This window comes from Schistocerca gregaria, chromosome 1 (assembly GCF_023897955.1).
Source record: "Schistocerca gregaria isolate iqSchGreg1 chromosome 1, iqSchGreg1.2, whole genome shotgun sequence".
Lineage (NCBI taxonomy): Eukaryota > Metazoa > Arthropoda > Insecta > Orthoptera > Acrididae > Schistocerca > Schistocerca gregaria.
Genome location: NC_064920.1, coordinates 199,030,758 through 199,045,605, shown reverse-complemented (window position 1 = coordinate 199,045,605; position 14,848 = coordinate 199,030,758). Strand labels below are relative to the sequence as shown.

General features: G+C 37.5%; 1 protein-coding gene across 4 annotated transcripts in view; it reads left to right on the top strand.

Moving 5' to 3' along the window:
* LOC126336694 (huntingtin-interacting protein 1-like) overlaps window positions 1-14,373 on the top strand; it is a 462,476-nt gene extending 448,103 nt beyond the window's left edge. For 2 of the 4 annotated variants that reach the window (XM_050000659.1, XM_050000677.1), the window contains exons 20-21: window positions 800-972; window positions 13,436-14,373. In XM_050000659.1, coding sequence (XP_049856616.1) covers window positions 800-972; window positions 13,436-13,438 — 176 coding nt within the window. In that variant the 3' untranslated portion in view covers window positions 13,439-14,373. Of the gene's footprint in view, window positions 1-799; window positions 973-8,358; window positions 8,397-13,435 lie in introns of those variants that run through there. The other 2 variants (XM_050000651.1, XM_050000669.1) reach the window with 1 other exon arrangement.
* Window positions 14,374-14,848: the final 475 nt, after the last annotated feature.

The following is a 14,848-nucleotide window of genomic DNA, read 5'->3' as shown; positions in this document are numbered from 1 at the left end:
TTCCTTTCCTTGAGAAGTCTATTGTACTGTTGATTCTTTGGTATCAAACACTGTTTAGAGTATAAACCCCCCCCCCCCCCCCCTATGTGTAAGATAATTCTGGCTCTTGTTCCGTGGTTATTAAGAAAGTTGTTGCTGAAGGTTAGTAGTAAATTTTTAAATGTATTTTCTTTAACTACAAATTATTTTAGTTATTTTTTAATTTCGTTGGTGTTGTTTTAAGTACGAGATTAAACGTATCTCTAAAATGAGATAAATATGTGAGGATCAGTATAAAAATACAGAAGAAGGTTCAAAACACTTGTAGAAGACGAGATACTTTAATGAATGTGGAAGGAGAAAAAAAGTTCTGGTAAACCAGGAACAAGAGAACTAAGTAAATAATTCAGACAGGCCTTCTGTTATGGATTGTGAAAGAGGAGAAGCCATATGTATTGATGATTAGGTGGAGATAAATCAGTCAGACAATGGTCACATGGCACAAAATTTTCAAAGGAAATGGGGATATGAAACTGAATACATAGGGAGAATTGGTGATCAGAGATAAGAAATCATTAAAGCAGCAGTTTGCTCAGTGTGTTCTGTGCTGACTTGACTAGTGAGCATACAAGCACATTTCATAGTTACCTTCTCATTAGGACTGTATTTTACATGACAGAAGACTGCATTATTCCAAGACACATGGAGCCTAGGTTTTTTTTAAAATTAAGGATAGCCATAAACTGTGAAACACAATACATGTGGCATTCACCAAAACACAAATAAGGCAGTTTTGTTCTCATGTTTTTAACTTTTACAGAGGAGCTGGATGTGAGTGGCTTGACTTTACATCAAGCAAAACGGCTGGAAATGGAGTCTCAGGTTAAAGTAATTGAGCTTGAAGCAAACCTGCAGCAGGAACGTCTTCGACTGGCAGCACTCCGGCGGCAGCACTATCAGCTAGCGGGGGTCACGGAAGGTTGGGATCCAGAGGTATGTTGATTTCTGGGAATTAATGTGCTTCACATCTACTTCGAACATACTATTTCTCGAAATTTCGGTTGACAGCACTATTTCAATACTTACCACCTCCACCTCCACCACTACCTCCTCCACTACTAACATTGCCAGCAGTTTCTTTTCCTTAGTATAGGTTAAGACAAGTATTTACTGTTTTCCTGTTTCTTAATTCATTTGTATATTAATCAAATACACTAACCTTCCTGGAAATAAAATGCCGAGGGGAAAATGGTCTTATGTGAGCATAAATAAATGTTATAATTTTAGGTACTTCCATGGAAAGCAAATGATGATTCAATTCAGGCAATATCAGACTGATCTGATACATTTGCTTTCAATGTGAGTACCTAAAATTGTAGCAATACCTTGATAATATTGGAACAATAGGATCACATTGCATTGATTGCTTGTGTGTTTTTAATCTCTTCTTGGACACAAAAAGACCTACTTAGAATACATAGCAAAATGTGGAAATACTGCTGTTTGCATGGACTAACTAGAGATAGACTAAATAATTTTACCACTTTTCCAAAGTAGTGGGTACACACTTAATATTACTTGTATCCGTTACTGAAATCTGATAAGTTTAATTTTTACTCATTCACCAGTCTTTCTCTATGTACTACATAGAGACCACGTACATTCTGATTCTCATCACATTAGCAGTGAAAGTTTGGTATTTTCTCCATAACCATGTAATATTTCAGATACCCATATTTTTTTTCCAGTATTAAGACATGCTTTCTATTGATACCGATACCATAGGTATCACCACCAGTATTGATAAATGTTATGACAAGGTCAGACAGTAGAAAGTCATAAAGCTGTTGAAATGTAAAATCAAGTACCAGTAAATGTCAGTGCCAAAGGGTAGGCAAGTTCAAGCATGACAGAGCTATCAGTCCGTATAAAATGATTTTGCCACACTGTGGGATTTTAGTTCTTACAAGAGGACATGCTGTTAAGACAATGATACCTGTGTGGAACCAATAGATAGTTGAGCACAATGATTAGCTGGTACTAGACAACACAGTGTGACCACAGAACTGAGGGACACTCTCGTCCACACAGATGTTACTGCCTACAGGGTTTACTTAATGCTGGAACAATGGAGTAGGTGTGGAACTTCCTCATACTGCATTTTTAATCAGATATTGTATCTATCTCTGGAATCACCATCATTTTTGTATTCCCATGTACCTAACATGGTGCAGGGGCTCTTTTCAATCATGTTCACTCCTCAGTGTAGTTTACTACTCAGCACATAATTACAAATTAAAAATACAACTCATTTTCATACAAAAACACAAAGAAAGTATTAAAAAGGGGCAACACTACAGTCCATTCAAAAGATTACATAATTGAGAAGATTACTAAAATGAACTGCAGTAAAACTTTGTTTATATGTTTTTACAACAGACTACAGAAAGAAAAGGTGTAAGTGTGAAAAATGTATTTATGAAATATAGCACCATACTATCAAATTAATTGGTAAATAAAAATAGAAAAATCCAGTAAATAAAAAGTTACATTCTACAAAACATTATATAGGCTTACTAGGGACCATACTTAACAAGGATATAAAGAAAAATGTAAACCTCTGCACAGAAGAAAACGTCATTTTGTAAAAAGGTCTGTAATATTTGCTAGTTTTTTCTTTGACACCGCAATAGCATACACTGCATTTACTGCATCATTCAACATCACGAAGTAATTCTGAGGCTCTTATGTATCATCCTCATTGTCAGTATCTTCCTCATCCAGGTCCCGCATTCAAAGGAACCATCCCGGCATTTGCCTGGAGCAATTTTTAGGGAAATCGTGGAAAACCTAAATCAGGATAGCCAGATGCAGGATTGAACTGCCATCCTCCGGAATGAGAGTCCTCAACGATAGGCACAGGTTCTGTAGTGACAAGGTTTTCATCAACATTCGCATAATCCTCAAATTATGCTGATATGGTAGGTAGCAGGATACAGGGGCTGCTGGGGTGGAAGGCTGAGCAACAAATTGAGGATAGAATATAAATTTTAATTTATTGCGCAAGCAAAGTCGTGAAAGGTACTGGTAACAACATATTGATGTATAACTTGTCCAATTCAAATGTATATCAGCTGATTTAACAGGAATCATCAACAAGTTATCAAACATCAAACAATCTGCAAATATGAGATTTAAACCTTTCCCAAAATTGTAATGCTTGTAAAATGTTAGTACGAAACACAGAAAATTACCAAACTGATCACTGTATTTAAGTCTTACATAACCTAATGGGCACAATAGCTTACAGTAAATAATATCACGTATAGCAATATCTGTCCACTACAGCACTGTCTCACGTGACCTTGTGTGCCACAATGATTCACAGAACCAACTCATATAGTTAAAAGGTAAATACTACCCACAATGGCACTTGTGTTATAATCTTACGTAGCACACCGATTTACCAAGACAATGCAATTAGTGCCAAGTACAGTCTGGTCCAGAATAACGAGTGCCCCACCACTGATTAAACTACTCAGAATCAGTAATGAACTGTTTTACAAGGCAAGCACATTCAGTTCAGACAAGTTAACAAGACAGTTCCTCCATTTGAATGTTGCCACAGAAATCCATCAGTAGTCGTAGGCCAACAGGTAAACAGTGGTGTCACAGTAGACTTAAAACTTTACTTGACTAGTGTGACAATTTGGGAGTCCCTTAACTGACGTAAGTTCAGTAACGAACTGAAATGCAATTTAAAGACACTCAAGTAAGGGTACTGTGAAACACTTCATCAACAATTTAAGCAAAGACGCCCACATAGGCACTCCAATTCATATGTAAATCAACCGGGGCACAAGTCAGTATTTCAGCACGCGATGTGGGAACACTCACTGCTCAGCAGAGCAAAGAAGAATGCAATGGAAAGAGGTCTCACTGTAACTGCACCAGATGAAAATGCACCAAACTAACAGCTCACCTTTAACAATATTAATCCAAATGCCGCTAATAAAGTAATGGCCAGAATAACACCAGCCCTTATCCACAGCGTAAGGAAGGTTGAACTCGTAATCAGAACGAACGACAGCGAGTCACTGCAGTCCCTCCAGTTCCGCAGCTCGGCCGGGCCCAATGCAACTACCACACTCACACCACTCCCCTACGCGACTTATGCAGTCTTCCAGTGTCGCTCCGCCCAGGCCCACGCGTCTCTGATGCCTCTCTTCAAGTCAATTTCATACTTCTTCATTACGTGAAATTTCTTCAATATGATCATTTCCACCATGATCATAGACAAAAGTTCCAAATGGTATCATCTAAAACTCTGTGCCATGAAGCTGCAATGTGCCTATCATAAGAAGCAAATTCATTAATAATTTCTCGAAGTATTCTTGTACTCTGGTAGCACAACACAAAATAAATCACAAGTAAATATCTTACCTTGAAAATGTTTATTTTCACTTCTTCTTCTTCTTCTTCTTCTTCTTCTTTCTTCCAATGTTTACACACCTGATGGCATGCTGCACGAGCATAAATTATGTATTACTCAAAGGTCAAGTGGCTGGAACAACTCACTCATGCAATTTGCTGGAAAGAATTCCATGGTCACATTTCTCAAATAGGAAGTAAGGTGAGGATGTGCTTGCACACCTGTCTATGAACAATAAAATTTTCCAGTCTGCTGCAGAGGTAGGAGACAAGATACTGGCAGAAGTAAAGCTGTGAATACCAGGCGTGAGTCGTGCTCGGTAGCTCAGATGGTAGAGCACTTGCCTGCGAAAGGCAAAGGTCCCGAGTTCGAGTCTCAGTCGGGCACACAGTTCTAATCTGCCAGGAAGTTTCACATCAGTGCGCACTCCGCTGCAGAGTGAAAATCTCATTCTGCTGCACCCATTTTTGCATCGACATTTCAAAGCCATCTTTCAAAAACTTTTGCCATAATCCAGGTGTAGTTTGTGGCAAATGACAGTGTTATTAAAACAACGGGGCTTGGCAAATTACCTGATCGTAAAGGGGGGGGGGGGGGGGGGGAGCTTCTCACTCTAATAACTTTACACGTTGTTTACTTTGTTTTCCTCTGTGGCATTTCTCACCTTTGAATGCCATTGTGCGGTTAGGCATTACATTGTAAAACAAGCATGTCTCATTTGCATTGAAAATGTTTTTAGGAGTATATTGGAATGTCAGTTCTTTCAAATGGGTTTCCTTCCAATCTTGCACTGTCTTGGAATCGACACTTGTGCTTTCGCCACATACATTCTGACAACTGATGCCATGTCTTACCTTAAATTAGTGCAGCCAACCTGATGAAGCACTGAAATTTTCCACATTGAGTCGAATTGCAAATTCATTTGCTTTTTACAAATCATTGGGCCACAAATAGGAATGCCTTCTGCACTATATTGCCTGAAACACTGCAACAATCTGTCTTCCACATCTTTGTATCTTCCACCCTGAATGTATGTCCGCTTGCTAGCAGAAATTCCAAACGCACATGCACTATCTTCAATTTCCTTTGTCTTTGCTGCTATAGAATTTAAAGTAGGCACAGCAACTCCTAATTCCTTGGCAATATCCACTCGCTTTTGATTACTGTTTTCCTTCACAACTTTCAAAATTTGTAGCTTTTCAGCGATATTAATGCTTTTCTTCTTTCTTCCACTCATGTTATCAGTTCTCAAAGTAATTAGAAACGCAGTAATACAGTACTATAGTTTGTACAGTATGAGGTGTGTTTTGGGATTCCCGAGTGACATGCAACAATTCTTGTCCAGTTGTGCTATAGTTTGGCAGAAGTCATGTAATTTCAGGAAAAAAAAGTGCTACACCTACTACCACCCTTCCCTATGGCTATCACCACTGCCACAATAGTAAGCACCGTATGCTATACTGTACTTTCCAGTACTGTACAGTCTCTGTATAGCATCTGGTTTTTGTGATGACTCTAGTATTGCAGTTTATACTGTTGTTGCATATCTGTCAATCTGTAAAACAATCTCAAGTCTGTCATATTGAAAATTAATCGTTAGTGATTTTCTAGTTGGCAACCGCAGTGCCATGTTAATAGATGGTGCTTAGGCCGGTATTATACTATCAAATTTTCATTGACAATGATCTTTGATGCAACGAAAAAGGGGTCTTACACTGTCATCAAATATTTTGTCAAAGTTCCTTCATAATGGCCGACAACAACTTAATACTATTCTCTGCAGTTCAATTTTACTTACAGCATCGGCAGTGTAGTGTGCTGATGTTGGCAGCAGCATCTTCATATTATGCAAAATTTGTTATGAAATGTTCATTTTACGAGTATAACTAATTTACTGAGTGGACAAGGGTACATACAAGAATCTGCCAACCATAGAGCAAGAACAGATTTAATTATTTACATCATGGTGAAATGAATTCGTAGCAGTGAATGGTCATTACCAACGTCAACACGCTATGCCACCGATGCCGTAAGTAAAATTATACCTGGTCTGCAGTTGCGTGCACTGCAATTGCATTGTCACTGCACTTGCAAGAGAAGCAGAAGAAAAGGAAACGTACTTGGATAAAGACATAGACTTAATGGCCAGATGCGAAAGATATACAACAAAATTTGCTACGGGAGCTCCAAATTGAAGACATAAAGTCGCATGAAAATCCCTTTGGGAATGGACGAGAGTACATTTCAATATGTGCTCAAGAAAGTGCCTCCTCATATAATGAAGCTGAACACACTCCTCAGAAATGCCACATCAGCAAGAGACAGACTTACTGTAATCATGCAATTTCTAGCTACTCTAGTTTACAGTACCGGTATAGCGCACTACAGCTGCAGTGCACATTGACGAAAATAATACCGGAAATGTTTGATGTTATTTATAACACACTGAAGGAGGAATATGTGAAGGCAAATAAATTTAATACGTACTGCAGTCATGGAAAAATTTTTATTCCCACAGAAGTTGTAGATTTTCTCCTTTATATTCTCGGCGGGAGTGTATACTGGCCCTACTTCATGGCTACAATATCATGCACAATTTTATTCCATTTTTGTATTTGGGGTGTTGTAAGCTACACAGTTTTTCATCTGGCTTAAATATTTGTATTTGTATTTGTATCTGTTTCGTTATATCTGCAACACACCATGTAAATTTGGGAGTCGTATTGATAAACATTGTGTGTCAGACACCTGCAGCGATCCTAGTGCTCAAAGCCGATTGATTTCTCCATCCAGTAAACATAAGATGATCAGTTCCTGTGATCAAATCTAAGGCGAGGTGCTAGATTCAATAAAAGAAAATTTGACCAATGCCTAACTCTGACAAAGTTCCTTATTACACTATCAAATTTTATTACAGTCTAATATTGGCCTTACTAGTCCACTTCCTGGCAACCCGCTCTGAACCACTGCATCATAACTTGTGCACACTGTTGATAATTTGCTGGGACATAAAAAAAAGTATAAGTGAAAACGTATAAATGAAGTTTTACAGTATTTAGAATGGTTGACTCTGTATCAAGATAAGCATCTCAGAAAAAATAAAATGGTACCAACAAAACATGAAAAGATGCACAAATGAAATATAAAGTAATGGCACTTACTACACAGTTATAAGGTTGTGAGAACTGTGTTCAAAGAGAACTATTGAAACAATGAAAATTAAATTTCTGAAAGTAATGGCTAGGTGCAGCCTGAGACACAATATAAGAACTGCAAACATCAGACAGATATTAAAGAAATTGTAACTAGAACAAAAAAGATGAACTGTTACAAGCACGTTTTACATATTAAGACAAAAGCACTGTGAAACACTGTTTCCTCTAAAAAGTAACAGTTTGAAGAGGTGTTGGATTTTGGTGAAAATAACAGTGTTTGTTGTGTCTCATGTACCCCTACTTTCTTCTCAAAACTCGCAGTATTTTAAATGAGATATTCTTGTTGTACTTAGTATCCCTGTCTCTCTTCTCCTTTCCCAGTTATTACTTAAATGTATCCTTCATTCTGGATCATAAAGCTAGCTAGCTTTACATGGATATGCTGGGAAATGTTTTTCTGTTGTTTCATGTTCACTACTTCTGAGAAAGAATTTGGTCATGTATGTTAGAAATTGTGAACTCCATTTACTAAATGTTTTTCTGTTGCCTATGTGTGTGTGTGTGTGTGTGTGTGTGTGTGTGTGTGTGTGTGTTTTAAGTTTTATTGTTATTGTTGTACCTATATTTTGTGTGGGAAGTTTGTAATTGTCTACTGTTGTGTCTACATTTTGTGTGAGAAGTTTGTTACTGTCTTGCTATGCCTATATAGTGTGTGTGGAAAGTTTGTTATTGTGTACTGTTGTGCCTGTAATTTCCTATTTACTACAGAATTAAAATTATGTTCCTCTCTAGGCTGATGAGCAAGCACCCAGTACCCCTAAATAGGTAAATGAAGATGCAGTGTACATATAAAAAGTAATTGTATATAATCTCTTGAGTCATAGTCACCTCATTAATATTAAACCATGAAGATGAAGTTTCGAGATAAAAGCCTTCACCATAAAAGAAAGGTATAGACTCAGGCAGTCATTGCCATAACAAGAAGTTCAGTTTACCTCTGCATCATAACACTGCCAAACTGCAGGCTGGTGACTTCACAAGGAGAATACTGTCCACATTTAATCCAAACCGGGTAATTTTATTTATTAATTGTAATCATTAACTGTGATATTTAAGTTAAAATATGTGACTCTATATGATACTTGTTCAAAAGTTTCTATAATTATAAATGATGTGTGTGTCATAAAAAGTACAATAAAACAGGAGCCTTCACAAATGAGAGATGGATATTATTAATTGTGTGCCCTAAATATACATAACATTGTTAAAAAGTTTTATTGTTCTGGACATACTAAAAATTATCACCATACTCGACCTATAACCCTACAGTACCATCTTGGAACTGATATTTTACCTATCTCAGACAGTGAATGTTATTTATGATAAGTATTAACCTTGTTCGGTTGATTAAGCTTTTATTTAAGTTTGGTTTTTTCATGATAGACATAGTCCATGTTCCCAGTAACTGAACCAAAGTTACCTTCATCCTTATTTGATTTATTAGTTTCTGTTATTAAAAATGAGGATGCTCAATATCTCTCACTGGAGACTAATACAGTTGTCTCATTGAGTAGCAAAATGTCCAATGAAATTAAATGTAATATATGAAATCCCTGTTTGTTTTCTTTTGTGGTTCTAGAAACCTTGTTAAAAAAAATGGCCATCCAAGTTTGTAATACAAACTTTTATTTAATTTATTCATGTTCTACATATCTGTAATGAGAGAGCGAGAGAGATGATAAAAATGTTGTCCTGATGCACTAGTGTAGCACATACTATGAATACTCAAAATGTAAAAGATCTTTCCTGAAAGATTGCAACATGGAAGAGCAAAATTACTAACAGTGTGTTTTTAATGTGTTTGTTTTATTAAACTGTAGAAGGATGATTGCAGAACACTGTCGTCATTGTATAAATGAAAAGATTAAGGTAGATTGGGGCTTTAAAATGTACATTCTGTAATGAAATACCAATCTGATAGTCAACTTCAGGGGCAGTACAACACTCTTGTACTATGTCAAGGGTATTGTGACTTCCAAGAAAATTATGGACATCACAGTAACAGGTGTGCTGAAATAAAGGCAGGATGAGGTGGTTCGAACTGTGTGAAATACTGGGTGTTTTAAAGTGAATATTAGAGTTTTAAGGCTTTGTAGCATTTTAATATTCAGTGTACAGTTATATATAATACACCAAATGAAAGAGCAATTTGAGAAAATTTCATTTCTAAAGTCCTAGTAGCAAAGATGGCTTCTAGTGAACAGAAGGTTTTTTTTTAATGTTTTACAGTTAACAAGAACGGAATCTAACATCCATATTTGGTATCATTAGCTTGAAGACACTGGCTGTTGTTGCAAGGGAAAGACTATGGGATGACCAAGAGTGACTGAAGAATGTGTTGAATAAGTGAGAGAGTGTGCATTTTCAACTTCTGACAGTGTAATGAATAATCCATTAAATTACGGGCATGCAGCCGCGCAAATAAAATTTCCTCCACTGATATTTCGGCCGCATATCATCTGGCCATCCTCGGAGTGAGTCACAAGAATGACGACAAGATGGCAAGCACGGCCTTATATGCTCCACTGCGGCGGTACTGCGCATGCGAGTCACAGACGCTGGTCAGTGGCAGAGACATACGCTTACACATGTGCCGCCTGTGACGAAGGCGTACAGAGGTTTGATTCACTTATCGATGTTTGATCGGCGGTGGTGACACAATGACGACTTCTCTGCAGTTTAATTACTGAAAGAGCCGGATTCCATGCTTTGTCCAAATTAAAACCATTATCTCTATTTATTAAATTGTTAGCTAATCTAATTTCTATAGCTTCCTTGAATACAGATTCCCAAAAAGAAGAGGTGGATGTTAAAATCTTCACATTACTGTAATTCATGGAATGACCTGTATCAATACAATGTTCAGCCACAGCTGACTTGTCTGTCTGTAATAAGTGTGTGTATCTTCGGTGATCCACACACCTCTCATGAACGGTGCGTGTTGTTTGACCTATGTATGACTGCTCACAATTTCCGCAAGGAATCTGATACACACCCGCTTTACAAAGCTGTAAATCGTCCTTCACAGAGCCGAGTAAAGCTGCAATCTTTGTGGGGGCCAGAAGATCACCTTAACACAGTGTTTCTCAAGAATACGACCTGTCTTCGAAGAAAGAGCACCCACATAGGGCAAAAATACACTAGATCTGAAGGAATTACTATCTTCTTCCCCATCACACACCTACTTTTTAGGTTTTGCATCGAATGCTTTACTAATTTGTTGCAGAGAATATCCATTGATGTAAAAATGTTCTTCAGGTATGTGAGCTCTTCTTGCAAATTTTCTTTATCAGATATTCAGTGCGCACGATGCACTAAGGTCTTAAGGACACCTATGGTATGTGAAGGGTGATGGCAGTTACTGGCATGAAGATATAGATTTGTGTTTGTTGGTTTCCGGTATATGGCATGTCCTAATGTTCCATCACTTTTACAGCGAACGACAACATCCAAAAAGGGGTGGCAGCCGTCTTTTTCTATTTCCATAGTCAATTTAATGCTAGCATGGATGGAATTCAAATGCTCAAGAAATAGATGTAATTCATCCATACCATGGGGCCATACCACGAATGTGTCGTCCACGTACCTCCAGAAGCCCGTAGGTTTAAGACTTGATGAGTCCAGTGCCTTGTCCTCGAAGTCTTCCATGAATAAATTAGCTACCAGAGGGAAGAGGGGGCTTCCCATGGCAACACCATCAATTTGCTCATAAAATCCACCATTAAACTGAAAATAAGATGATAAAAGCACATGTTCAAATAAGGCCGTAATGTTCTTATCAAAATGATGGCCGATAAGAGGTAGAGTCCTTTAAAGGTACTTTCGTGTATAATGATACCACGTCAAAACTAACAAGCACATCCGTACTATTAAGCCTGACATTGCTAAGTCTCTGAATAAAATCCATAGAATTACGAATGTGGTAACTACATTTTCCTACCAATGGTTTTAATAAGGAAGCTAAATATTTGGCAGAAAAATGTGTTGGTGAATCAATAGTGCTCGCTATAGGTCTCGTAGACAAGCCCTTTACTTAAGACAGACCACGTAGCTTCGTCCAGATCCTTACCTATCAAATTTATGACAGGGCGTCGAATAATAGAGTCCACCTGAGAAGGCTGGTCCAATCGGCTGTACTTGGTAATCTGTGTTTTTGTGGCCACTTCCGAACCCAGTCAGACTTGGCCCATGTCGTGCCATCGATCCAGTCCCATGAGTCAGGAGATAAAGCAGCTGCTACCTTCAGATGCAGATGATACAGGCGTTCAGAAACAATGTCCAACTTCTGATGAGTAAAACTAATTCTTTCTCTGACAATAGCAGAACCAGCCCTATGTAAAATCCTACTTACTGCAGTGTTCTTGTCAAAGTGAACCAACCTTGCAAATTTTGGGACAACTCCATGGTCGCGGCACTTCAGTAAGAAACTCAAGGAGCTCAATAGTCTTGCTCTCTGGTGTTGTAATTTGTCCATACTATGGACCCATGAAACCACCACCTCCCCGAAGAGGTACATGATGTGCATTTTCAACTTCTCCTGGCGTAATGAATAATCCATTAAATTACGGACATGCAGCCGCGTGAATAAAATTTCCTCCACTGATATTTCGGCTGTGTATCATCCGGCCATCCTCTGAGTGAGTCACAAGACTGATGACAAGACGCCAAGCACATGTGTAAGCGTATGTCTCTGCCGCCGACCAGCATCTGTGACTCGCATGCGCAGTACCGCCGCAGTGGAGCATATAAGGCCACGCTTATCATCTTGTCGTGAGAGAATCTTTCACAATTAGCCCCAAGAAATGAGTTCAGAAGGCTAGTTGTGGGTTAGCATTTCCAATAGAGTTTGTGTGGAGATTTTTAAACTTTTAAGAGGACACTTCCAACTCTGTCCTTATTATTTCCAGTTGTTAAAAGCTCTAAAGCCTACAGACTATGTGCCAACTTCACAAACAAAATGTTGCTGCATGGCAGTAAAGAGTCTCTGGTCGACATCTTCAGTGGTGTATCAACATTTCATCTAAGTAAAAATGTTAACACACATGATATATGCATCTGGGGGTCAGCAGATCTCCACGAGATGATACAGTTGCAATAAGACTCCCTTAAACTGCATATTTTTGCACCATATCCTAGTAAAAAGTTTATGGGCCTTTCTTTCTCAGTGATGCTATGTAAATGGTGTTTCTTTTCTTGACATGCTAGAACTACGGCTCTCTCCTTAATTGGAAGTAGCTGAACCACCAGAACTTTATTTGGCAGCAAGATACCTCATTGGCATAACTCAATATACAGTTGATTAAACGACATTGTACCCAACTGCTGGATTGGGGCCCAAGGGGCTGAATGACCTTCGCTTTCATCCAATCTGAGAATTATCTCCAGACACACTAATCAAGGTGTGGGGAAGAACTTATCTATGAACTCGATGTGTGCTGTGTGTTGACAGGTGCTCACATTGAACACTTGTAAGGAAAACTGTTTGAGTTGCTCTGTCATTTGGTGTATTTTTTAAAATTGAGGGTTAATGTAATGAATGCTAAAATGCCTTAAATCCCCATTATTCATTTTGAAGCACTCAGTGCAATGAAAATTGTCAGGGTTGAGTGCAGTTTCAGTCTGTCACTTCATCTGATGTTCAAGCAGTCACATTTGCTCACAATGAAGATAAATTTTGTATGTTTGTATCTCAATCAGGAACAGTTTAGTAAAATACTTTTTATGGTTAACATATATTTTGGCATTACATTGTACTCTTGTTTTGGAAATATTTTCATATTATGTTAATTGTCACCTTGTTTTTCCACAGTAAACCATTACCAAGTATAACAGCATCATGAAAGAAGTTTCAACTGATGATGAAATCGTGAAGGGAAAAGATAAAGTTTTGGCTCCAGACTGTGCAATGTGAAGAGACAGCCTACAAATGAGGCTGATCTGTAGCTGCTGATGTAACTACATCCGAGCCTTTTCCATGTACCAATCTTTTCTATGTATTTTTATTTATATGTGATATCCACAGAGTATATCAACGGTATTTAACACTTTTGATTAATGTCGTAAGCAATGATTGCAACTCATTTCATAAGAAGTTTTTGCCTTACATTAAGTTGGGAAAGAGACAAATGTAAATATTGTACGCATCATAAACATCATTAGAATGTGTGGAAGTTTGAATCATTGAACTCAGGGACTGAAGTGTCTTTAAAATATGAAACTGTTAATAATATTGTTTTCAATTTTCCCATGTAAGTCATCACACTGGTCTTTATTTATTGTTTTCCAATATGTATTAAAACATATCACCTCTCCATTGACAAATGATATATGCTAACAGTTCTTATTCAGCTGTATGGTAATAGTAAGAACTGCTGATCATACCAAAATATAGATCAACAGGCCCCCCAGCCATGTTGATTGTGAAGTATTTTACTCTACCAAAATAACACCAAAATCAAATAAATGTAAGTCATAGAAAATTTTTGTCATTCAGTAATAACGAACATTTACAAACATCAGAGGATCTGTTAAAAAGTAATAATGCGAGGCATTTGTAACATGTTCAGCATTTTAAATTATTTAATTACCTGTAATTTGTAAACAGTTGAAAGAAAACATTAATTACAGTAATTGTTTACTCACAAATCTGTGGATTTGTTAATAATTCTGCCTACTGATGGTACTATGTATTATATGTAATGGCAGATGATTCTGGTTTGTAATAATACAATCATTTTTCATTTTTAATGCCGTTCTTGTCATTCACTTTTTTTTTTTTTCTGTCTTCATTTTATCTAGTGTCATATGACAACATCTTTATTGCTGTTGGTTTCCAGTTTTCACTCGGGAAGTAATTAATTGTCTGTTTATCACACATTATCATCATATTAAGTAGATCATTCTCTGTTGAAGAGTGAAATCGAACATAGACACAAACAGAAGGTGACAAAAATGCTACTACTGGCAGTTTATTATTATTAATAGAATAACATCTTCAGTTATAATAAACATTTAATCAGTCCATGACCAGTTTTGAGCTGTTAAAATTCCATATACGAAAATCTGACATACAGGAGTAGGGGTGGAAATATAACATATCTGGAAAAACCAGAACAACAGACTAAGAAAACAAGGTGACTCACTTATTGTATTTGGTCATGTATAGCAAACAGCCAGGCCAGTCTGTCTAAAGGCTCCAAGTTGCTGCATCTTGGGCGAGTCT